The 27,347-nt window shown below is 43.3% G+C and overlaps 1 protein-coding gene across 1 annotated transcript in view; it reads left to right on the plus strand.

Moving 5' to 3' along the window:
- Window positions 1–27,347, plus strand: part of LOC147668858 (unconventional myosin-XVIIIb-like) — a gene marked incomplete at its 3' end in the record, with an annotated part of 694,293 nt that overhangs the window by 17,122 nt on the left and 649,824 nt on the right. Inside the window, exon 3 of the mRNA XM_086948392.1 lies at window positions 17,633–17,780. Coding sequence (XP_086804518.1) covers window positions 17,633–17,780 — 148 coding nt within the window. The remainder of the gene's footprint in view (window positions 1–17,632; window positions 17,781–27,347) is intronic.

Below are 27,347 nucleotides of genomic sequence, written 5' to 3' on the forward strand. Positions count from 1 at the left end.
GTTTGGGTATAGAGGTCATATTAAATCGAGATGCTGGTTCCGCTTTAGTGAGGCGGTGTATCATAGATTGCCTTAAACCTGTTATCCTTAGCCTCTTTAATACCTTGACAATAGGTACTGCCTGGGTCATCAACCTAAACATTTAGATTGTCTGATATGAGAATACATTTTCTGATAGTTAACAGATGTTGGATCAAATTCTGGAGGCCTGTTGAAACACATATGCTTCATCCTTCAGGTGGGTGGTAGATTAATGCACAGATGAATGTGGTGGTTGGGCTTGTGACACACTTTATTAAGAGGATTGTGAATGAGTGATATGCATGGCCCTTGAATATTCTCATGTGAGATCTAATTGGGGAAGATCATAACTATTTCTCATCATTTGCCCTCTCTCTGTTTTTAATAAAGAATTGGTGGTTATTGGCAATGATGTCCGCAATGTCTGGCACTGATGTCTCATTAAACCAATACTGTGCCATGGCCAGAAATTGGAAGTTAAAGGTTAATAATATAAGGCCATGAATATAGTGGGCGTTTGTTGTTGCTGATCTTTTTTCTAATAAGGGGCACATCAAGGAAGAATTTGGTCGGAAGAGTATGAGAAAATTGATCATTCACAATGATGCTATGGTTTTGCTTTGGAGTGGTGCCAAAGATTTGGTCGCAGTGATCAGGTTTCGGGAGAATCCTGGCCAGACTCAGATTCTGTTATTGGCTGCAGACTTAGAAAGATTGAATGATTTTTCGAGTGATGCGGTGGTGGTCAAGCTCAAATAGATTGTCTTAGCTTGCTTGAATCAATATTTTTCTATAATTAGATTCTAACAGTGTTTATGTGACAGTGAGTATTCAGTGAAATTGCTATCAACTTGTGTTTTGGTGCTTTTTTGGGGTAACCTTCCTTGGTCCCGGAATGCAATTTGGAATGAAACATTTTATTCAAAACGATATGCCTAGTTAAAATTATGTTGGGGGAGTACCACACAAATGAGTTGTAAATGCAACTTAATCTCTTAATCTTACCTAGGCATGCAGAGTTCGGGATAAACTAGTCAAAAAATGAATATAGCTTGGTTGTGGTACATACAAAAATGAAGAAAAACAAACTTCTCCAATTGGTTTTGGGGTCGCATCAGATGGGCTCAGCAGAGAGCAAAACGCCTATTTTATTCATCTGCATGGTGTAAAGTGAATTTATTTTACCCCTTATTTTTCTGAGCTAGTACTTTATTTTCAGACAGCACAGCTCAGAAGCAGAAAGAGGCAAACCTTACCTACTGTTTCCGACTTGTGCTGCGTGAAAATAAACCACTAATTCAGAGAAATATCAGGGTAAAAGAATTCATTTTGCACTCCGCAGGTGCATAAAACTGGCGCTCAGCTCTGTACTGCGCCAGAAAGGTCCATCATGATACATACAGCCCCGGGCCTGCAACGTACCTGAATTTGAACCTATTGGCTACTTGTTGTATCATTTCACCTTAGAGAGAGTGATTTCATTGGAACACAATCAGGTACTATTTTACATGTAAATAGTACCCTCAATCTTCACGCATTTGTCCTGTTCATTTTTTTCTCCTTTTAGCATTCTATGCAGAGAGCAATCCTTTTTTGTTACTTTTTCCCCAGCTTTGGCAAACTATTAAGTGTGCTTTGATGTGGCAAACAGCATTTGTGAAGGCGTATGTTTATATGCATTAGCACAGTAAAGTAAGAGAAATTGGCTTTGCAAAACGTATTCAGCATGGTTAGTCTATGCAATGTGGATTCTAACCGAGTCAATTGTACCTTGCGCAGAAAAAGTTGCCTCATTACCCCCACGGAAGTCCTCCGCGTCATAGTGCTCACACATGAGGCCGTTCTGGCTCCAGACTTCTTTCGGTAAGCTTTCTTTTTTTTTTTTAATAAAACCCCTACCCTCCTGCTCCACTTCCTGTTCCTGTTCTGTCTCTAGTAAATAGACGTTCATTATAGATCCTTGACACCTAGCGGCAGATTTACAAGCCCCTTGCGCTTCCTTGCTCCGCCATTGCGCTACTTTTTTGACGCAACAGTGGTGCAAACAATGAGGCCAATTTACAATGTGACACATCTAGGGAGCTGCGTCACGTTGTAAAGCCCTGCGTCACATTATACCTGCATCAGGTACAATGTATTCAGGGTGGGCGTTTCCATGCAAAACGCCTTGCAGAACTGACGCAGTGAAATTTTCAACATTTCACAGCTTCACTCTACACCTTCGCTGCATCAAAATCCATATGCCTGCTTAGACCAGGCGTAAGAAATGACGCAGGGCTTTTTGAATGGGACTCACCTATCTGTTGTGGTGCATTGCTGGAGTTGCGTCACTTTCATGAGCAACTCCACAATGTGTCAGTTTTGGGCCAACAGATGCCTCAGAATTTCTGATGCATCTGTAAGTCCTTGCGCCGTCGAGCACTGTATTGTAATACAGCGCATACATGGTGGCGCAAGGACATTTGACGCTGGCGCAAGGAACCTGATGCATCAGTTCCTTGTAAATCTAGCCATTAGTGGATTTGGTAGATCCAAGCCCATAATAAACTAGTGCTGCAAATGTCAAATACTCAGTTTTGTAGTAGTTTAGAAGGCAATGGCTGAATATTAATATCAGAACCATAGCTGGAAAAGTTAACTTTTTTGCAAGTTAATGGATTTTAGTAGTTTTGTTTTAATCTGACTGTCTAGAAGACTTGTCCACATTTGTATGTCACTTCATAGATTGCATATTTGACTGAACAAAAAAAAGGCTTATGAGTGACTCGGTTAAAAAAAAGTACCAAGAGCTTGTTTCCGTTTATTTTTTATTGTGATGAAACTGCTCACGTCTGAGTTATCCATAAGCACCATTATAAGGTGGCGGGGAGTAATTGGTCAATCAGGCAGCAGGACATTTCATAATTTGAGACCCCAGGATTTTGTGTAGAGGTGATACTTCCTCAACACTCAATGTTACGGATTACAGGAAGCTCAGTTCACCTAAAATAGAACTTGTTGCACATCATAACCAGTTAAGTAAAGTCGCAATTTTTTTTATGTATTATTGCTGTAAGTTATCATCGTATGCTTTTAAAATGTAATGGTAAGAATGTACCAAATTCGAAGCAGCATCTGGTGTTTGTTGTTTTGTGTTTTGTTTGGTTTAGATAAAGATTTGTTATTTTTCTAAACTGGTGTGGTGTCATTTTGTAGTATTTTCACTGTGCGACTGTGTTTTATGTACACATTCTTTACACATTGCCTCTGAGATAGGCCTGAATGCTCATGCCAAGTTACTAAAGGCGTGAGCAGGGGTTATTTTGGGTGTGTAATCCCTTGCCCTGACTAGAAGGAAGGGTCCCTACTTGGACACGGTGCATACTAATGCCAACTAGAGACCCCTGAGAGAGCGCAATTTGAACGAAAAGTATATAGTAACCATACCTAGACGTATATGTTATAAACGTAGGAACGAAATGCATATCGTAATGTGAAGTTGGCGATTATAGTATAAAGGCCAATGAATGTGATAACATGATATAGGAAATGTAAATGTATGTACACGTTAAAATGCATTAGATTTAGAAGACCCGTATACATGAAGGGTATATATATAGAAATGTGTAGAAATGCTTAGGAAATATCGAACGTGCACAGTAGAATTCGTGTACGTGTGTAACTTTAAATGTGTAATTTAAATTGGAGAAGCGGCGAGAGAAATATAACGTGGAAAGACGTAAACGTGGAGAAACGTGGATAAATATATAAGAGAACTCACATAAAGATGTAACCAAGGAAAATGCATAAGTTGTATTCTATGTAGTCGTATTCAATACATTTCATATATTTGATGTAGAATGTATTTAAGTATAACTAGGGCTTTTGCTAAAGTACGAATATATAAATGTATGCCAAAGGTTATACTGTGTAGAAGTTTTCTGTAGGAATGCTGGAAGAGTTTAGGTCATTTGTGTTTGTAACCTAACTGGTCAAGAGTTCGAAGGAACATAGTCACATGAATGTAATTTAGAGGACTTGTGAAAGTCGTAAATAGCTTGATGTGGACATGAGAGCCGAGAAGTCTAGCACTTGTTAGATTTAAGGTGACAATGCCGGACGGAGCTTATTGCTCGAACGTGAGGAGAGACACTTTGAATGTAGACTATGTTTTGACAAGACCATTCACAGGACCTAGCAGGGTCAAGTTAAGAGACATAAAGTTAAGGCCTTGTCTAAAGTCATATGTTACATGATCTGAAAGAGTCAATAAATGTCGATGATGAAGATGATGAAGATGACATCCAAAGGAGAAGGGTCAACTTAACGGACGACGCAAGGAGTGGACCAATGGAAGAAGCAGGAAGTTGACATCATCGGGGAAAGTCCGTGGTGGGCGTCAAGGGGCGTTCCAACCACACGGTGATTGTGTATTTTAGGGACAGCACCCCGGGGAGGAGAGAGCGATCAGGGAAGAACCATCAGCAGAGCAATTGGGAGATTAGGAACAGCGAGACGAATTGCTCAGAGAAAGGCAAGGGTAGATGCCTTGAGCAGATGCGCTGAGACACCAGAGCGCAAGGGAGCAGTAGGCCGAGGACCCTTAGAGAGCGGATGGGTAGGCAGATAGGGTACTGCTTCTGAAACTTAAGATTTCCTTTAGAGGCTAAAGAGAGTTTGAACTTCTTAGGGAGTCAAACTGCTGACACCTTTTTAGGGAAGAAACTTGCGAAGTAGGATTGTCACGTAGCATAGAGTAGGGACAGATTAACTTGATGATATTTTTTTATCTTACTGCAGATGACGCAGAAGAAACCACCTCACACCGAAGCTTAAGCAGCTGATATTTTAATTGATTTTGTATTTTGTATACTTTGAGATTTTATCCTGAGTGGATTGTATCGTATTCAAATTAATCTTTATATAAACTTTTGAAACTTCATCAGTTGTAAGTGGTTCTTCAGAGTGGCGTCAGTTAATGGGGTTTGTCTAACCAATGCGGGGGTGGTCCTTTCCTCAATGACAGATATAAGCGGTCCAAAACAGATGAATGAGATTCTTTATTAAATTTATCATAATCATAAATTGATATCAAAATCTCGTTCCCCGCAGTTGGTAGCAGAGAAATGATGGTTATCTTCTTGAGGAAGACGACCTAGGCCAGGTTAGTTTACCCCAAGGTCCCTAGTCATCGTCGACCAGAAGAAGAATTGCAGCCGAAGACGGTGCTGACGGTGCGTCGAGAGAAAAGCAGCAGAGTCGGTCGAGAGTGAGTATAAGGGTCATGCGTTGTAAGATTGCGGTGTTTTATGTTGTTCCTGTGTTGTAATGTCAAGCGGAGTTGAATGCCTGTAGTGTGATTGGGGGAAGGTTGTGAGCGCGCGCAACCGGATGAAATCTTATGTCCAGAGGACTTAAGTGGTTCGGGTGTATCGAACACCCAGAGTAATTTGTCTACCATTGAAAGGGGGTCATGAGGTACCATTGATTTCCCGACAGACCGATGATAGGGGGAGCGTATGTGTGAGTGAATGAGTAGCGGACGCTGGTCGTACGTTTACTGCGTGTAAGTAACCTATCAGTTAAGGCAAGTGTCCGACCGTAAGAGGAAAGACGCTGTGCCAGTTGAGGTAGCAATTACAGTTAGACTGTGGCCGTACAGTCAGAGAAAAGTGATCGCTTGGACGGAAGTAGTCATTTTTCAGTGTATGAATGAAAACGCATATGAGATCGTGAGACGAGTTGAGGAACGAGGGAAGCTGCTGAAGAAAGAAGTGACGTCAGCGTAGAGCCGCGCTGAGATTGGTCAGTCAGCATAGAACCGTGCTGGGATAGGCTGATTAGCGAGAGTCGTACAGGGATTGGTGGTTGTTATCAAGACGCAAATAAGTAAGAAATATCGTACGTTAACAAAATGAAGTGTTTTAAGGGTTTAGGGAAAATCTTTAAAAAGAAAAGGAGAAATTTATATGCCGGAGAAGAAGCTCCACCAGAAGGCACACCAGCACATCATATGGCAATAAATGTAGGCTTACATTCAATATTGTGGATTTCCGAGTGGCACAGGCTAACTGAAGGGCAAAAAGAACTAGCGTTTCCAAGATTTGGAACGTTTAAATTAGAAGTGCTGAACCAACTGAAGGCGACGATGCTTTCAATGAGACCTCTACCGAGGCCAACACAATTTGAAGCTCTTGGTGTGTGGTTTAGAACAGCACACGAAAGGGGCGTAAAGAGGCGACAAGAAAGAGTGAGAAGATCGGTAAAAGCAGTGCAGGATGCTAAATGGGACGAAGAAGCTAAGAAATGGAGGGTACAAAAGATAGAAGCGGACAAACTGTTCACCATGATAGAGGCTACGGGAGAAAGGAAACCCCTAGAACAGGAAGATGAGGAAAGCGAGTCGGAGGAGGATCTGATAGATAGGTTGTTAACAGACAGACCACCTCCATACAGCGGTGAACTTGCGAGTCCCATATTACCGCAAGTGGACGGAACTAGGTGGGGGGAATATAAGTCGATCCCAGTAACAGAGTGGGACGCTACTAAGACTGTAGAAATACCCCAAGCTAGTCCTGAACAGAGAGTAGTGGGAAGATTTGTGGTCCAGAAGGTGCCGGAGACGCAATGCGCTAGGTCATACCAAATGCCGGACGCTTTGCAGGTCCCGGTTACCATAGGCCCTATTGTGTCAATCTATAATCCAGAAGGGGTCCAGCAGGAGGAACAGGCACGATGGGACAATGAAAGAGCAGAAGAGGAGAATAGGAATGCCACAATGAATTCCCACAGGCAGATACGAGCACCAATAAGTCGGAGTACCCCATTTGATTCCGCAACAGGTCCCAGGGTAGAACAGGGAGGTCGAAGAGGACCAATGGATTTGAGGGGTCCTAAACCAAAAACCCATAAGGAATTAAGGGAATACCTGAGAGAATGGGACGCTGCCGAAGAAGCTCGGAATAAAAGTTTAGAAACGGGATCCGAGTGGAGAGAGCAGGATAACAGGATTCTCTCTCATTGTGGAGCCGGCGAAAGCAGCCCCGAGTGGGAGAGAGGAAGCCAAGAGAGCAGAAGAGATACTTATCCCACTGATAACAGCAATAGGCTAATGTGCGAAGACAGAAGTGCAGGGTGTGGCGAAGTGCCTCGTGTCACCTTCAGTGAAGGGGAACATAGGACACAGGAGTACCGGAATACCTTTAGGTGCACACACCATGCCCCAGGTGAGAATGTGAGACATTGGAGTCACGGAAACATGGAGAGTCGCGAAGCGTCTCGACATACATCCGGAGATAGTGGTCGGAGTCATGAGAACATAGGGAGTCGCGAAACGTCTCGCCATGCATCCGGTGATCACGAAAGAGATCACGGGAACACGGATGACCGGCGAGGGCCTTTCATTTTATTAAGCGACACCAGACAACAAGCAAGTTATAATGGGTTAGAACAGAACGGTGGATCCTATCTCACATCTGGAGAAACCGAGCCTAAAAATCGGAACATAGGGTTGGGGGACAGAGCATTATTCCACCATACCCCACGTGGAGATGGAAAGGCTTGGGATCTAGAAGGGTGGGAACGAAAAGATGGAATGAAGACTCCTCAGAACTCACCTGTGCTCAGGCGTAGGGCGCATAGTGGAGGTGAGAGGGATATGAGAGAAGAACATAGAACTGAAATGCTGAAAGCTGAAATAAAAGCGAAACGGCTAGATGTGATGAGTTTGAAGGCAGATCTGGATGAGTTGATTGATGGCACAGTGCCATTAGAGAGATTAGCCTCGTATACACCAGATGAGATACTGTTTCTATCCAAAGATATTACTCGAAGAGCGAGGTCAGTTCATGAGAACTTATCAAATTTAGCAAACAGGTACATGGTAGACCTGTCACGAACTAAGGCTTTACAGAGTAACCATAGGCTAACTTGCACGGATCAGGATTTGGATGATCGCAGAACGATCGCGCTGAAAGTTCACATAAGGGAATTGATCGTAAGTATCAGAATATGGAGAGATCTAGATAGATGGGAGGAAAGATGGTCCAGAAAGGGCTCCGTTAGACGGAGTGTACTTGAGGGTTCCCAGGACACAGGCTTGATGCGAATGGAAGCCTTCCCTTTGCGAGAAATCGCGAATGGAAGCTACGTTCATGTGCCCTGGAGTAGGGGGGATTTGGCGGCATTCACCAATTCCTTCCCAAAGCTTAGAGATAATCCTGTCGAGTGGTATAAGCAGGTAGAAAGATTTGTGAAGATCTCAAAGGTACTGTGGGTCGATTTGAACACACTGTTCGATATCGTAGTACCCGGAGACCTATGGACGGCGTGCAAGCTTAGTGTTGAATGGCCCACTCGTGAGCCATCAAGAGACGCCAGGACGAATGGTCCATCTGATAGAGTCATGGAAAAGTACGAGAGAGTAATAACATGGCTAAAAGAGAAAGTGCCGGTGCAAGACATAGACTGGGTAAAGATAGATCGGACTACCCAAGAGCCGAAAGAGACAGTGCATGAGTTTTACGAGAGATTGCTGAAAGCATTCAAGCAATACAGCGGGTTAGATGTGATGGATCCCAAGGACATAGGACAGTTTGTTTCAAAGTTTGTCTTAGGATTAAGACCAGAAATATGCCTAATGATCCAACAGCATCTGATCTGTTGGCAGAACAAACCTTTAGACGAGATTCTGAGGTATGCAAGGTATTGTAGTGACGAGATAGACTCGAAGGCAAAGAAGCTTAAAGAAAAGTTAATGCTAGTGCAAATGCAAGCTGCTGGAAAGGATAAACCGCGGCAGCAGGGAACAGGAACGCAGGCAAAGAAACAGAATAGTCAGAGCAGAGACGAGGAAGAAAGATTGAGACCGAGAATGGATATCGCGACACTGAAAAAGACGACGAGATGCCATCAGTGTAATGAGGTGGGACACTGGCGACGCGAGTGTCCTTACAATGTTGAGACAGGGGAATTAGAGCAGGAGGAGGAAGAGGTCCAGAACAACGTGGTTAAGGGAGCCATAGTCCCGAAGGGCAGGCTTGTCAAAGGGGGGACTCAGACTCCTCGAGCCCCGTTTCCTCAACCACCTCGCATCACAAACGGAGGGAAAACCTACAGACAGATGCCATTGTTTGTAGGAGGAGAGGAATGCTACTACGTTGATCCTCTTACAGGGCAGCGGGCGAATAGGGGGGAAGATTGTACTCTAGGAGCCGCCTTGGAAGTAGATCAGAGGGGACCATACGTAGAGGCTGAAATAGCGGGATGTCCTACAACCTTTTTGGTGGATACAGGGGCCACTCGATCTACGTTGAGATCTGCGGTAGTCCCGGGTCTGCCAATGTCAGGAGAAACGGTTCAGGTGGTAGGAGTTGCGAACAAAAGGATGACGAATCCCTTGACCGAACCAGTGTCGGTAAGGATAGGGAATTACAGTGACGAACATCAGTTCGTGATCTGCGATTCTAGTCCTGTGTGCTTATTAGGGAGAGATTTGCTGTGCAAACTGAATTGCACGATACATTGCACACCTGAGGGAGTAGAAGTGCAGACCAATGATGAGGACGCAGATTTCAAAGTTGTAAACTCAAGGGAATGTGTGGAACTTTATCCTACCTTAACAGTGGAGGAGCTTCCGCAAGACTTGAGAGAGAAAGTCTCAGCTGAGGTATGGGATTTTACTGGGGAAGAAATTGGATTGATCAAAGGAGTAGACCCGGTAAAAATCTTGGTAAGACCCCATGCTGAGTATCCAAGGACACCACAGTATAAGCTAACACCAGAGACGATTGCAGGGATCAAGCCTGTGATCGAATCCATGATTAAGCAGGGAATACTGAAGGAGATCGTGGGAAGTCCATGTAACTCCCCGATCATGGGTTTGCAGAAACCTAGTGGAAAATACAGAATAGTGCAGGATCTTCGAAAGATTAATAACATCGTTGTCTCATGTTGTCCAGTGGTACCGAATCCATCAGTGATATTGTTTCAGATACCGTTCCAAGCTGAATGGTTCACAGTGATAGATTTGTGTCAGGCTTTCTTTTCAATACCGTTAGATGAAGAGAGCCAATATCTTTTCGCTTTCAAGCTGGAAGATCGCGTCCTAACATGGTGTCGTATCCCTCAGGGGTATACAGAGAGCCCATCGATCTTTAACCAGTTATTGAAACGAAATCTTGAGAGTCTGGTACTGCCCAAGAATTCAGTTCTAGTCCAGTACATAGACGACCTCCTAGTTGCGTCAGAAACTGAGGAAGCTTGCAGAGAAGACACCATCACCTTGTTAAATCACTTGGCCGAGAACGGGCACAAGGTGTCTCCAAGTAAGTTGCAATATTGTAAGACTGAGGTGCAATACTTGGGCCACAGGATTGAAAAGGGAAAGCGGAAGGTGTCTCCAGACAGAATAGAGGCGATTATGAAAATGAACGCGCCTACGACACAAAGAGAAGTCAGGATGTTTCTAGGCATGGTCGGTTACTGTCGACAGTGGATAGCAAACTTTTCACTGAAGGCAAAACCGTTATTACAACTGACGCACAAAGGAGTAAGTGATCCGGTACCATGGGACAAAGATTGTTTGATGGCGTTTTTGCAGCTGAGGGAGGACTTATGTCGCGCCCCGGCTTTAGGAATGCCAGATTATAAGAAACCTTTTTTGCTTTACTGCTGCGAGAGAGAGGGATGCGCTTTAGCGGTATTAGCACAGGTCCATGGAGATGCGCGCAGGCCAGTGGCGTACTTTTCGGCTACATTAGATCCAGTAGCCGCAGCGTTGCCCGGATGTCTCAAATCCGTAGCTGCAACGGGTGTCAGCATTGAAAGATCTGAGAGCGTAGTTATGGGTCATCCGTTAGAAGTGTATGTACCACATTCTGTAGAACTGTTAATGACAAGGACGAAGACTCAGCATCTGACGAATAGCAGGCTCACACGCTACGAGCAGGTCATACTGGCTGCCGAGAATGTGACCCTAAAGAGATGCTCTGTCTTGAATCCTGCAACCTTGATGCCACTTCCGAATGAAGTGGACGACGACAATTGTACAGAACATGACTGCCTCGATGTGACTGAACTATGTACCAAACCAAGACCTGATATCGTAGATGAGCCATTGACAGACCCAGACGAAATTTTCTTCGTTGATGGTTCATGCGTAAGAAACGATGTCGGTCAGCTGAGAGCAGCCTATGCAGTATGCACGATTACCAGAGTTATAGAAGCCGCTTGCCTGGAAGGAGTACACTCCGCACAGGTAGCTGAAATTGTGGCTTTGACTCGTGCTTGCTTAGCAGGCGATAGACTTCGAGTCACCATATACACCGATAGTCAGTATGGTTTCGGCGTAGTTCATGATTACGGGCAGTTGTGGTCTCAAAGAGGTTATATGACCTCCTCGGGTTCTCCTATAAGGAATGGAGAATTCGTGAAACTACTGTTAGAGGCTTTGCAAAAACCTATGGCCATAGCTGTGGTCAAATGTGTAGCTCATACCAAAAACACGGATTTTGTATCACTAGGAAATAAATATGCAGATGAGGTAGCGCGATACTGCGCAGAGCAGGGATATTCTCACACTGATGCCAAAGTGGGGGGGATCCAGGAAAGAACTGAATTGACCATGTTGTTAGACACGGTGGATACATGGGATGAACTGAGAGCAGTACAGGAAAATGCACCAGATGATGAGAAAAAGGGCTGGGAAACAGCAGGGTGCGAAAAGAGTGAGATGAATTTCTGGGTGTCCGCCGATGGAAGGGCAGTTTTACCAAATGAACTCATTAGTCCAATGGCAAGGAAATTGCATGGATCAGCACACATAGGAAGAGATGCTATGGTGAGAGTATTCAGACAAACGTGGTTTAACCCTAAATTTAGAGTAGCGGCAGAAGCAGTGTGTCAGCGATGTACGATCTGTCAGCAACTAAATGTGGGGAAGAGAACACCAGTTACCTTGAGTCACATAGGAAGGTCTGGGGGGCCTTTCAATAGAATGCAGATTGACTTCATAGAAATGCCTCCATGCAACAGACTCAGATACGTGTTAGTGATTGTTTGCATATTTTCTAGATGGGTTGAGGCTTACCCTACACGTAGGTGCGATACACTTACAGTAGCAAAATTGTTACTTAGAGAGTTGATACCGAGATTTGGGGTGCCATCCTCTTTGGAATCGGACAGAGGAACTCATTTCAATAGCGAAGTGGGGAAGATGCTGTGTTCAGCTTTAAATATCGATCAGAAGTTACACTGCAGCTATCGACCAGAAGCTTCAGGGATCGTAGAGCAAATTAACAGTACTATCAAGTCCAGACTGGCTAAAGTTTGTTCGTCGACATCCCTGAGTTGGCCAGACGCACTTCCAGTAGTTCTTATGAGTATACGTAGCACACCTGATAGAAGAACAGGCCTCTCTCCACATGAAGTGCTAATGGGGAGAGCTATGAGATTGCCATCGGTTCCGACTGCAGCACTAGTGAACATCACAGACGATTTGATCTTGGACTACTGCAAGGGACTATCTGATGCCGTTAATTCTGTGTCCCTCCAGGTCCAGGCTGCAGAGGTTCCATCAGTACAAGACTTGTGCCATGACCTGAGTCCAGGAGACTGGGTCCTGGTGAAGAAACATGTCAGGAAGAACTGCTTAGACGTGCGTTGGAGAGGACCGTTTCAAGTCATACTTGTAACGAATACCGCAGTGAAGTGTGGAGGGCTGCCAAACTGGATACATGCCTCACACACCCGAAGGGTGCCAACACCTCCAGAAGACACAGCTCCTCTCTCGGATGAGAATCCGGCGGGAAGCGGAGAAGCCATAGAGGGGGAAAGCCAAGCTGTGGAGGTGATCGAAGAAGCTGAAACTGTGTTGGAACAGGGCGACGAAGGTCAGGACACGAGTGGGACCGAAGTTGCCTCCGGAGAGGAAAGTAATTGGGAATCCGACACAGATATCGAGCAAACTGAGAGTGACCAAGAGACAGGTCCTGGAACAAGGAGCGGAAAGACAAAGAGTGAAGAAGCCAGTTGGCCGGAGAGAAGGAAAAGGCCAAGTTCGGAAAGGAAAAAGGAAAGAACTCTTGCCCCGATCGCTGAAGAATCGGATCAGGAGGAAGAAACAACAGACTCAGGAACTGAGAGTCCACGAAGATCGAGAAGGGTACGTGTGCCCTGCAGAAGGTACGCCACCCCAGAGTGGACTTATCTAGCAGATGTATTGGGGACAGAAATCTGGGAGAGTGAAGAGCGTGAAAGTAACCACTCTCGATCCAGTTGTGACAGTGGAGATATGGATGTTGGCGCCTGGACTCGAGACTGAGGGGTTACTGACTTTCACACTTCCCATACCCCCACGTTTGAGTAAAATTCAAGATCTAGTGCTAAAAAGATTACAGTTTCCAACGGCTGGTCAGCAAATGACAGAAGAAGAAGAAAAAGTTATTCGTTTTGAACTGTTAATTATTGTTGTGAAAGCTGCAGGTCCGAAAATAATTGTTGATGCATAAAAGACTTTTGTACTTATGTTATAAAGAAGAAGATAACCTAGCGCCGAGTGGAAAGAAGAATAAAATTAGGGATTACATTTAGAGGACGGAGAAGGGCTAGGGTTGTCTGCTGCTAAGAAAAGAAAAGAAAAAGACATTGTTGTGAAAAGATACCTGTTGATAAAAAGCACTTTAAAGACTGTGAAAGCCAACAAGCAACCAAAGACTGGAAAGAGAACTTTGCTAGAGAACGAGGTACGCTGTTTTGATAACATGGAGAGCGGCAACCCAAACAGAAAAGCTAGATGTATAGTAGGTACACTTATAGCAATAGTGATATTTCTCATAATCATAGTAGTAACGATATCTTACATGACAGGACATGAAAATGATAAAAGAGTAGCAAATGTAAAAATTGTAACGACTTTGAAACCTGCTCTTGTGGGAAAGAAGGAGGAGAGCACTGTTGCGCGTGAAAAGGCGTTACTTGCAGATGAAGCTCGTAGATTACACATAGACGAGTCACAGGGAAACTTTAGGTCAAATGCATATGCTAAATTATTGTACGAATATATCGATGCCATGGAGGCCAAAGATTGCTACGTTTGTATGCAATTGCCGGCTTCTGTAGACGAAGGCATTAGATATCACCATCTCCCATTGACTTATGGGATAACATGTAGTTTACTGCTTAGTATATTTTATGGTAGAGAAGGATTTGAGTACTACTTTTCAAATTATGATTCGGTACTGCCCGAAGTTCCGAATTATAAGCAAATGAATAAGTGGGACTACTACAAAAAGGAAGATAGACTAGCTAAATTCTTTCTTCCTTGGGACACATTAGATACATCATATGCACGTAGAAATAATCTGACTTGCAAAGTATCAGAAGTAGAGAAAAGGTTTATAGCACAAGTAGATGATCGATGCAGACGGCAGAAGATTCTAAAAATGTCAGGACAATGGAAAATAGATTGGACAGAAGAAGAGAAGGCACATAAAAAGAAAGGTAGTAATGGTCCAATAGCATTGGATAGAACGCAGAAAGGAAAGTTATGTTTAACTCGAAGCAAAACGTATTACGAGAGCGAATTTGTAGGTGAAGTTAGTTGCGAGCACTCTTTTAGACTAGAGTACTACACAAAGGATTTTATGAAAGGGATGCAAGCTATTCCGAATGTGTATTTTGTATGTGGGAGAAATGCCTATGTAAAACTTCCAGACAATTGGTATGGTTCGTGTTACTTGGCAATTGTCTTCCCCAAAATATATCATGCAAGGGATTTAGCAATGATAGAAGGAAAGGCTTCGAGGAGAACGAAAAGGGAAGTAGGAGATGGAGAAGTAGTAGGAGATGTATTTGGAGCGATGTTTCCATTGTTAGGTTTGATTCTTAACGATGTTAAGATTAGAAGGTTAGCGACAGTCGTGGATAGATTGTCTGCCAGCACGGCAAGATCATTAATGTTAGTAGAAGGTGAGATGCAGTCGATTAGAGCAATGGTTTTACAAAACAGACTTGCTTTAGATGTAATATTAGCAAAAGAAGGCGGAGTTTGTAAAGCTTTGAAAGTTCAGGAATGTTGTACTTATATTCCTGATAATTCAAAACCACTTGAGAAAGTCATACAGAACATTACACAGATTCATCAAGAAATTGAAGATTTATCAAAAATAAATGTTTGGGAAAAAGTAGGAAATGGAGTGGGAAAGGTTGGAAGTTGGTTTGCTAATCTAGGCAAAAGTATATTTTGGTACATATTGAAGCCTGTATTAATAGTATTAATTTGTATAATTACATTATTAGGATTAGTAAAATTGTATAAATGGTATAGGTCGAACCAGTTACAAAGATCGATGAGAGACCAAGAAAGGAGACTAGCTGTTCTACAAGATCAACAGTATAAAAGTCTGAGAACACTTGAATCGATAAAAAGAGGAACTGATGTAACTAGTTCTATATAATGGACGTATTCAAATTGCCTTTAGTGATGACTCCTAAAAGTCATCAAAGGGGGGAACTGAGAGAGCGCAATTTGAACGAAAAGTATATAGTAACCATACCTAGACGTATATGTTATAAACGTAGGAACGAAATGCATATCGTAATGTGAAGTTGGCGATTATAGTATAAAGGCCAATGAATGTGATAACATGATATAGGAAATGTAAATGTATGTACACGTTAAAATGCATTAGATTTAGAAGACCCGTATACATGAAGGGTATATATATAGAAATGTGTAGAAATGCTTAGGAAATATCGAACGTGCACAGTAGAATTCGTGTACGTGTGTAACTTTAAATGTGTAATTTAAATTGGAGAAGCGGCGAGAGAAATATAACGTGGAAAGACGTAAACGTGGAGAAACGTGGATAAATATATAAGAGAACTCACATAAAGATGTAACCAAGGAAAATGCATAAGTTGTATTCTATGTAGTCGTATTCAATACATTTCATATATTTGATGTAGAATGTATTTAAGTATAACTAGGGCTTTTGCTAAAGTACGAATATATAAATGTATGCCAAAGGTTATACTGTGTAGAAGTTTTCTGTAGGAATGCTGGAAGAGTTTAGGTCATTTGTGTTTGTAACCTAACTGGTCAAGAGTTCGAAGGAACATAGTCACATGAATGTAATTTAGAGGACTTGTGAAAGTCGTAAATAGCTTGATGTGGACATGAGAGCCGAGAAGTCTAGCACTTGTTAGATTTAAGGTGACAATGCCGGACGGAGCTTATTGCTCGAACGTGAGGAGAGACACTTTGAATGTAGACTATGTTTTGACAAGACCATTCACAGGACCTAGCAGGGTCAAGTTAAGAGACATAAAGTTAAGGCCTTGTCTAAAGTCATATGTTACATGATCTGAAAGAGTCAATAAATGTCGATGATGAAGATGATGAAGATGACATCCAAAGGAGAAGGGTCAACTTAACGGACGACGCAAGGAGTGGACCAATGGAAGAAGCAGGAAGTTGACATCATCGGGGAAAGTCCGTGGTGGGCGTCAAGGGGCGTTCCAACCACACGGTGATTGTGTATTTTAGGGACAGCACCCCGGGGAGGAGAGAGCGATCAGGGAAGAACCATCAGCAGAGCAATTGGGAGATTAGGAACAGCGAGACGAATTGCTCAGAGAAAGGCAAGGGTAGATGCCTTGAGCAGATGCGCTGAGACACCAGAGCGCAAGGGAGCAGTAGGCCGAGGACCCTTAGAGAGCGGATGGGTAGGCAGATAGGGTACTGCTTCTGAAACTTAAGATTTCCTTTAGAGGCTAAAGAGAGTTTGAACTTCTTAGGGAGTCAAACTGCTGACACCTTTTTAGGGAAGAAACTTGCGAAGTAGGATTGTCACGTAGCATAGAGTAGGGACAGATTAACTTGATGATATTTTTTTATCTTACTGCAGATGACGCAGAAGAAACCACCTCACACCGAAGCTTAAGCAGCTGATATTTTAATTGATTTTGTATTTTGTATACTTTGAGATTTTATCCTGAGTGGATTGTATCGTATTCAAATTAATCTTTATATAAACTTTTGAAACTTCATCAGTTGTAAGTGGTTCTTCAGAGTGGCGTCAGTTAATGGGGTTTGTCTAACCAATGCGGGGGTGGTCCTTTCCTCAATGACAGATATAAGCGGTCCAAAACAGATGAATGAGATTCTTTATTAAATTTATCATAATCATAAATTGATATCAAAATCTCGTTCCCCGCACCCCCATTTCTAACACCAAGTTTTTTTTTAAGTTGGCAAGGCCAGGAGGTTTGTGAGATTTTCATCATTGGATATTTTCCTGGTTTGCTCTAGCCCCTGACAGAAAAGTTGTTATACATTGTACGCAATAATTTACTATAATTTTGAATTAATGTTTCTTATAATCTAGGCCAGCGAAGTTTATCTTTTATAGAGTTCTGTGCACAATTGCATTTGCATGCAAGGTTTTTATATGCATGTATACCTTTTATGACATAAATTGTTGCACCATTCGCAATTATCAAATGTTGAGGATGTGTATACATTTAGAACTTCCTGAAGTTGCAAACATTTCCTTAGAACTTGAAGAAAGTTGTGAAAAAGTGAGTGTCAGATTTCAAACGTTAAGTTTTATGGCATGTTCTCTTTTGCCAGTTAAATGTACAGCCCAATGGGCAGTCAGAAGAACCAAGAGGCTTGCTCTGGATTCTTGACGAGGAAGTGTTGATCCAAGGGTCAAACGACAACACAGTTCTCGATCGACTGTGCTCGTACTTCGAGAAGAAAGACAGCGACAACGAAGGTAAGAGCATTGGCTTATTTGCTAGAGTGGACTAAAAGTGAAAGAAGATGGTTAATGTCTTCTTGGGACCAGCAGAAAAGCTGACGACAGAACAGAAATTGGTGCACTAGCATTTGGTTTCACTACTGAAATTTATAAATGTATTAAAGACATTCACGTAGTACAGTAGGGCCTTTGTTCATAAATGTGTGATTTTACATGTTTAACGATTGTTAACAATATTTTTGTAGTATATTAAAACATGTCTGTGCTGTTAGAGTAATGTTTGTCATCTTGCACCAGACATCTTGAAATATATGTTCTTGTGGTCTATATTCTGAAAAATAAAATTTAAAAATATTGTGTTAGAACCACAAAAAAAATAACAATAGAGAACAAAACTAAGAATCCACAAAATGATTGTGCATATTCTATCTGAATAGCTGTGACTATTATGAAACAGTTCCCTAAACAGTGATAAGGCCTTCATTTGGGCAAAGGATCAGGAGAAGGCTACAAGTGCATTTGTATAGATTAGAAGTTTCTTTGCTTTGTTCTATTCATATCTTGGCAGAACTCCCTGCTAGCCCTTCTGCAAGCCTCAACCCAGCGCTTTCTGAGCCAAGGACTATCACCAGCCTAAATGGTTTGGGTAGCTGAGGAATCATTTCAAAGCCACATTGACTCTGTCATGCAGGGGGTCCAACATTTGGATTATCTTCATGCTAGCTGGATATAGATTGCAGAATGAGAGTCTGAGTGGTTCTAGCGTGTGCTCTGATTTCTGTGCGTACCTGTGCTGTAGACTCCCGTTGTTCTGTGGGTCACACAGCCTTTTGCCCCCATCAAAACTAAGAAATCTCCTCTTTTTTGAGTTATTGATGAAGAATAACTCGGATTCTGAGGTGGTGAGATAGCCATAATTTGTTTTTATCATTTATCTACATTTCATGAATACTAGCAAACCTGTATCTTAAACTAGGAAATTAGTAAATCTCTATTCCATAACCATTCCGCACTTGGCTCCAGTGTGTTAAATTTGGTTTTCCTTTCCTAATGTTGCACTACTTGCAGTGTTTTTCTAGTGGTCGTGACTTGGTTGTGACTGTAAGGTGTGTTTTTAATGGTCACTGTGTTTTGACTGGAGATTTGCTGTATGACAAGATCTTATTGTTTCACGAACAGCAAGCATACATGACTTTTTAGTGATTGCAAACAACATATGCTGCATATGATATGAGTAATTTATCATTCACACTGTCATAACTGCATTATACTGGGCTATTTTTGAGCATTATGGCCTGTGTCTGTGAGCAAATTGAGATTCTATTTTTGTCCCAGGTGTTACGGCCCCCAGTCACAAAACACGTGACCATAATGGAGGAGAGGGGATTACACCTTTTATTGCCGTGGAGGGGCAATACGGCTACCCTGCCCTTCCTACTTACAATAAGTGGGAGTGCAGCAGGAGAGGGAGCTCCTCTCACCTGTCCACTCACCTGAAAAATAGGGGAAGCAGGGCTGTTTTCTCCCCTGCCACTTCACTTCCTTCTTCTAGCAGCAGATGCCATTTAAGACCCAGCTGTCTGGGTTCCCCTATTCCTTTGTTGAAGTTGAATTAGATTTTAAGCTCTATTGCCTAAAAGATGTGGGGAAAAATAAACAAATATTTACATTTCATATAATGTAGAATACATTATCCAGAGGCAGTGGCCACTGGGTATTTTAATCACATTTTCATAGGAAAGTGATTTTTGGGTTTGCTTATAACTTGGGCGCAGTGTGATGAATCTTCAAAAAACTTGAAAAAATATGTTCTTCCATCTTAGTTCCTTCGCTAAAAGGTCAGTGTGAGCTGTCAAGTAGGGGATGAGAAAAAGGAGCGGCCAGAAACCATGTTTTCCCTATGCACTTTTTCATTGGAAAATTAGAGACAGCTGCAGCCAAAACGGCTCGACGGAATGACACGAAATTTGACAGAAAGCTAGATGTTGGTCCGGAAAGTGTGCTTTTTGTGGAGTATCTGCAGAGCCAACAGATCTCAAGAAAAGATCTAATTGCCTGCCACCACAACAACAAAGATGTGAGAACATCCATTTTAGGACCAGGTCCTCAGTACTAAAAAAAGGTTAAAAATTGATATAATTGGCAGGGTAGGGATAACCTGCCTTCCCAGGCCTTGTAGGGGGTCAAAATATATTTTAAAACCTTTTTCTGCATAATTGCAGTGGGTCTGCAAATCCGCATGAAAACGTTTAAAAAGTGCAGGCTCCCGTGCCTTAACATCTCCCTGGGGTAGGCCAGGGCCTGGGTGGTCATATAATGTAGTTTATAGGGGTGTGGGGGATGAGGGTCCCCTCCCGAAGCTTCCTTGAGACCCTGGGATTGCATCCCAAAGGGGCAAAAAGGTAATTGAATGGTATGGGAGCATTTGCTCCCCTTCCCTATGCATTCCTTGAGGCCCATGGACCCCTTCCTTCGGGTTGATATATAAATTAAACAATAGGAGGGCATGCAACCACCCCTTCTTATACCTCCTTGAGGACTCCCGGACTACATTTCCAGGGTTTGTTCAAATTTTATTTGGGAGAGATCCAGTCACCTGGGGCATGCTCAATCATTGTGTCCGAGGGACCCCATCCCTGGGGCACTTTGGTTTCCCTCCCCCGCAAAAGCCCTGAACCGCTCAGTTATTATTTACAGCTTCAAGCAAAGAGAGCCCCATATTGCCCTGCAAGAACTTATTAATGGTTTTCTTTTAGCCTCTGGAGGGGAAGGAGCACCACTGAGCTTTTCTTTTTAATGTTGTGATGAGCTACATGCAATTCAGTAGTTTCTCAGCCTCAGCAACATTAAAAAAAAAAAAACAGTGAGTCTCCTGGGTCAATAAATCCATGATCTCAGGAGAGTTTATCATATTTTTTAAGCACTCCTAGCTGGAGCTCTATACTCTTCAGCTGAAATGCAGGGATCTCTTGTGGTTGTTTTGGTTGCATTATTTGGGCAGAAAAGTGCTAAAAGAAAGACTCTCAAGAAATGTTTTTTTTTAAACATAGCTTAAGTACATTTATTTTATGACAATCACTTTTATTAAGCATCAAACTGTGTGCATGTATGAAATATTCATTCGATTGTAGTTATAAGTGATTTTTTGACACAGGCAATCATATCATTCTACCTTAACCCCATGCATGCGGTGCATTTTCCCGCTGTGTGCTGAAATGTGATTTTCCCCATTATTCATGACGAGCTCAGCTTGTCATGAGCACCCGACCAGTGTACTGCATGACGAGCTGAGCTCGTCATGAGCATGGAAGGGGTTAATGTTAATGTTAATATGATAAATATGTTGATTTGAAGGGGAAAGAACTCTCTCTGATAGCTGGGGTATAGAAAGGGAAGCAGAAAGACCTGATTGAAGACTAGAACAAGGTCCTCCAGCTGGAGGAAGAGATCCGAGAGGAGGTCACTCAGGAGAAATTGCACTCCCTGCTACTAAAAAGAGATGAATATAAAGCCATAGCCACTGATAGAGCAAATTTATTTATTTATTAATGATATTTATAGAGCGCTTGCAAATACCCGTAGGCGTCTCGGCGCTAGAAATGCAAATGTTGTCTCACCCTGATCAGGAAGTACGGAGATGTAAATTACTGGTTAAATAGCCACGTTTTCAGTTTTTTTCTAAACTGAAGGAGCGAAGGGCATGTTTTTATGTGGATTGGAAGGGTGTTCCAGAGTCTAGGGGCCGCAATTGAGAAGCGGCGATCACCCCAAGAAGCTGTTCGGCTACGTTGCACCACTAGTTGGTTGAGTGAGGTGGATCGGAGGGTTCTCGATGGGTTGTAGGGGATCAATTGATTTTTAAGGAAACGAGGTCCTTGATCCTGTAATGTCTTGTAAACTGTGCATAGAGCTTTGAATTTCACCCTGTTGTGAATGGACAGCCAATGGTAATTTTTCAAAGTATCTGAGATAGGTGCAAATTTCGGTTTTTTCGATAGTACGCGAGCGGCCGCATTCTGCACGGTCTGTAGTTTTTTAATAACTCTGCTCTGAGCATTGAGCAGCAGACCGTTGCAATAATCTAGTGATGTCAAGACTAGAGAGGTGACTAGCGTTTTGGCTGCTGAGTCTGGTAGATACGGTATGATTTTTCTTACCGTTCTAAGTTTGAAATGGGCGTTGGCTGCCATCTTATTCGCATGGGCCATGAAGTTCAGCTGGTCATCAAAAGTAACACCTAGGTTTCTGACTTTGACCGTAGGGGAGGGAGGTGTACCTAAGGCCGATGGCCACCAATCTGCAGACCAGGCTGGTGAGAGATTGCCAAAGATAACCACCTCCGTTTTATCGGAATTAAGCTTCAGGCAATTCCTTGCCATCCACTCACCGATAGTGGTCATCCCGGTTTTAAATCTCTCTGCAACCCTCTGTCCATCACCCTTTATTGCCAGCACCAGCTGGGTGTCATCAGCGTATGAGGTTAGGCTCATCCCATGTGCTTTGATGACACTAGCAAGGTCCGACACATATATATTAAATAGTGTCGGACTTAGGGATGAGCCTTGGGGAACCCCACACGGTAACGACAACTCAGCTGACTGGAAGGGACCCAGTGTAACCGCCTGGGTTCTATTGGCTAGAAAGGAGGTGAGTAAGTCCCTAGCAGTGAGCTGAATGCCCATCCTCTCGACACGGTCGACCAAGATCTTGTGGTCAACCGTGTTGAAAGCTGCTGAGAGATCCAAGAGAACTAACAAAGCAGTTCCTCCTTGATCGCGGATGACTCTTATGTCATCAGCTGCTTTTATAGAGCGGTTTCTGTGCCATGGTTTTTACGGAAACCGAACTGTGTATCATCCAGTAAATTGTGTTTTTCTATGTAGGATGATAGCTGCTGATTCATAGCCTTTTCTAGAACCTTGGCTAAGAAAGGGAGGCTTGCTATAGGGCGATAGTTTTTTAATTCGCCTTTATCTGAGCCAGGTTTTTTGAGCAGGGGTTTAATCAACGTGTTTTTTAATCGATCAGGGTAAATTCCAGATGTCAATACTGTATTACAGACAGCAGTGATAATGGGAATGACTGTGTCCGGTACAGTAGCGAGCAAAGAAGTCGGGCATGGGTCCAGAGCAGAGCCAGCTTTGATCGTTTTAACTATACTCTTGATTTGGTCAGTGGTGAGGGGGCTAAAACAAGTCATGGAATTTTTGGGAATAGTTGTAGAGGTTATGGCATTACTGCTGGTCTGGTCTGAGCTAAAGGCTTGGTAGATGTCATTAACCTTTGCATAAAAGAACTCCGATAATGCATCACATAAAGCTTGTGAAGGGAGAGGATTAAGATCCGGGGAGTCTCCAGCGAGGGTTTTAGCAATGTCAAATAACTGTTTACTGGAATTTTTCGCAGTTTCTATCTGGCGTGTGAAAAAGTCTTTCTTAGCTGCTATTATCATAGCTTTGTAAGTGGCAAGGGCTTTTTTATAATTTTCCTTATTTTCACTGTCATACGTTCTTCGCCAGTGTCTTTTCCTGTTCCTGGTTAACTGTTTTTGAATTTTTAGTTCTGTTGTATACCACTGAGCTTTAGGCGCATTTCTATTCTTAGAAAGTGATTTAGTGGGTGCCAGCTGGGTCGTGGCTTCACCCAACCACTTTTGAAATTGATTAGTAGCGATGTTAGGATCAGTGGATAGTTCTGGGATTGTGGAATTAAGAAGCAGCGTTAAGTCATTGGGGTTGATGTCCTTCCAAGCTTTAAACGTACCCTTTTTCGCTGGGGAGGGAAAAAGAAGGCAGAGTGTATGATTTAGGGGACAAAGCTGGGGAACTATTAGCCCAGCTTGACAAGAGAGAAATGGTAAACATGCTATGGCCAGTGCTGGTAGACGAAGGGGGTAAGACAATCACTGACCCACAGGATATCGCAAATGAATTTGCAACTCACTATAGTACAGTATACCAATCAAGCACCCCCTTGCTCGAGAGTGACTCCCGGGACCTGCTCAGAGACATTCGACCTCCTGCCCTCTAGACTGAGGAAGCAGATGCACTAGATAGTGATTTTACCAGTGATGAAATAGCACAAGCAATAAGAAATCGGGCTTTATGCCCCATCGCAACACTGCGCTAAACCTACGTAGAGTGCAGGGAGTGCTGGGAAGGGTGGCCACCATCCAGGAGATGGCAGTAATCATTTCATTATACGCCACCATGGCGCTCGATACCATCAATTGGCCATACCTGTTCACGGTACTGTCAAAAATGGGATGTGGTCAACAATAAGAAATATTGTTGAAACAAGAAACCCTTTAAACATAGTTGTGGGACCCGTCAGGGTTGTCCACTATCCCCCCTACTCTTTGCCCTCTCCCTGGAGCCATTGACAGAATGGATCCGGAAAGATCCAATGGTGCGAGGGCTGCAATAGCCAGAAGATTGGGAGGACCGCATCTCATTGTATGCGGAAAACATTCTTTTATACTTAGCCTCTCCCAAAAAGTTACTCATCGGAGTGCTTGATATATTTACAGTCTTTGGCAGATTCTCATGGTATCCGATCAACTGGAGTAAATCCCTTATGTATGTCCTCATTGGGGACCCTCCCCTCCCCCCAGGGATTGCTAAATACAAATAACCACAGTAGGTTTTAAATACCTGGAGATATTCATCACCACAGAACCCAAATGTCATTACGACTGCGATCTGCTCCCCCCCATACAGAGATTGAGGCGCGATATTGCAAGTTGGCAAGGGCTCCCGCTCTCGCTGCTGGGGAGGGCAGCCCTCTTTAAAATGATGGCATTGCCACGTTTCCTCTATGCTCTGCAGAACTCTCCCGACTTGGTACCTACAAGATACTTTAAGGAGATTGTGGGATTGTAGCGACAACTACTGTGGGATGGGAGACCCTGTATAGCATTGAACAAACTGGTTTTAACCTGGTACGATGGAAGGATAGGTCTTCTGGACCTTAAAAAATATTATTGGGCTGCTCATCTAGCTGCCATCTATCAATGCACCTATCATAGACCTGATGATCTGGGATGTGCCATGAATAGATGGATATTACCTGGCGGAATCTACAATAGGGCCATATACTCTAATCCCAAGAAATTCCACCTAACAGGGACGACGAACAACTTAGTTCAAATTTGGCGCCCAGCGGAAAGAAGTCTGGGGTGAGAGCAGAAACATACTCTGGTAACTCAACTCTGGGACTCGGAACAGCTGGGTACTCTAAGGACCTTGAAGGGGTTCGATAACTGGGAACTGATTGGGATCTCGAAGATTGGAGACCTCTGGGTGAAGGGTGATATGTTAACATTTGTGGCACTGCAGCAGAAGTACGAACTGACCAACTCTGAGTACTTCAGATACCTGCAGATTCGACTCGTACTTATGTCACATATGGAGAAGGGCACCTCTCCCCCTAAAGCCTCGCCTTTAGAAGACAGGCTGTTAGACGGATTCCTGCCTAAGAAAGCGATCTCCCTGACTTATAAAAAGTTGATAAACATCACCTTATACCCCCTCAAGCAGACGACGGAGAATTGGGTGAGAGATGGGCTGGATGTGGACGATGAATAATGGCAGGAGGCAGTGGCTTCCCTGAGGGAGGTGGCAATTTCTGCTAGACTGCGTCTAGTCCAGCTTAAAATACTACACAGAGTATACGTTTCAGGGCCCGTTTAGTTCGCATGGGAAGGGCGGATGGGGGGAGTGTAGAAGAAATTGTAACCAACTGGGCACATTCATGCATATAATATGGGAGTGTGAGCATGTCCAGAGGTACTGGAGGAATGTTCATGACGACATGAGTGAAACCTAAACCTTCCTAAATAGGCACTGGTGCCACAAATATATTTTAAACAGGGCCCAAGCACTCCAGAATAAATTCTTGGTGTGAGTAGGCTTGGCCCTTTTTAACACACTTTCACTGTTATCTTTCGCACATATAAAAACAAAGAAACCCGCTCCACTGTAACCAGGTGTCGCAGCACACCCTATGGGCACTCGGCCTATGGGGTGGGACCCCAATGATGAAGCATGTCACCAACCAGGTTGGTGAGTGAGGGGTCTTCTCTAAGGACTACTACTGTCCTACATAAAGGTTGGGGCAATCTTTTGCGAACCAGAGCCTTAAGCTCCTGATACAGAAGGAATCTCTTCTTTGTAAAAAAATGTTTGCCTATAGGGGGTACTCCTCCATTGTTGTTTAATTCTAGCTTAGGGGACCAGGAGTTACCACCTCACATAGACTGTGCAAATCTCCCTTAGTCTCTCTTTTGTTATACACATACTAGGCAGCGCACAGCTGCGAGAGCGACACATAATTAGACCTTATCTTTGCAACCATGGCCGATAACCAAGGCCTTTCCTACACCTCTGAAGAGGTCGAGGAGGTGATGAGCGATCTCTCTATCTTTGCGGACCCTAGCATTGCTCGAAGCATTTCTGCAACCACAGATTGGGAAAACTTAACAGAGCTGAAAAGAAATAGAATTAGGACAATCCTACACGGGACTATCCTAAAACAATATCTGGACAAGAACATGGCGCCCAAAGGACTCCTAGTCTCCAATGCCCCACAAATCTTTTTAGAAGACGCAGTGTTTCGAAAAGATTGGGCTGCCATAGCGTGGCATTGTACCCACGACTGGATAGTCTTGATTTTAAAGACAGCTTTAAGACTATCCGAAAAAATCCTGGTGGAAATCCAAGTAGCTGAAGGCAATATGAAGACAACCATCACTGGCTTTAAGAAAAAGCTGGATGAACTGTATAAAGAGATGACAGACTATAATGACAACTTAACACAACAGAAAGTGCAAAAGTTCCAAAAAGATTTAAAAAGATTCACTATGGTGAAAGCGTACCCATACTCAGATCCTGAGTATGTACCACCATCCAAGGGGGATGACAACTCTGATGCTTCAAGCAATGCGTCTAGTAACACCTCTAATTCCAGTGGAAATTCCAACAATGGAAGCATCAAAACAAGAGGAAGAGGACGAGGTAGAGGAAAGAACAATTGGCCTACCTTCAACCCAATGCCAATGCCGCATTTCCAAGCTGTATACAACCAACCAAACTTCCCTATGTACGGATGGCAACCACCGTTCCAGCAACCGTTTTTTCCCCAAAATCCCTATATGCCCCCTTTTTTAAACCGGGGCGGGAGAGGACGGGGAAGGAGAAAAAATGCCGGCCAGGGCAATCAAGTCCATTGGGCACCGGAAGATCCGAGTACCAACCAGGGCAAGAACAAAGCTCAACAACCAGGACCGAGCAATCGGAGAACCTAATTACCAATCTCTCCGATAGACCCCTCACCAAAGATGAGGAATCAGTACTTAACAAAGGTTTAGGCTTTGTACCAACCGCAAATTTGGATAAGTTTAAACTCCACTGCGAACTGGCTTCCTTCTTTAGGAAATTGAGACTCAAAGCCTTTTTTGAAAAGAAAACCTTAACAGAGGAAAGTACCGATCCAAATGAGACAGGACTACGGAATAAGTCCACATTTACACCACCACCTCACATGGTCCCTGTAGAAATCTCTACTTTTGAGCAGGCTGTTTTC

This window comes from Lissotriton vulgaris, unplaced genomic scaffold (genome assembly GCF_964263255.1).
Source record: "Lissotriton vulgaris unplaced genomic scaffold, aLisVul1.2 SCAFFOLD_1224, whole genome shotgun sequence".
Classification (NCBI taxonomy): Eukaryota; Metazoa; Chordata; class Amphibia; order Caudata; family Salamandridae; genus Lissotriton; species Lissotriton vulgaris.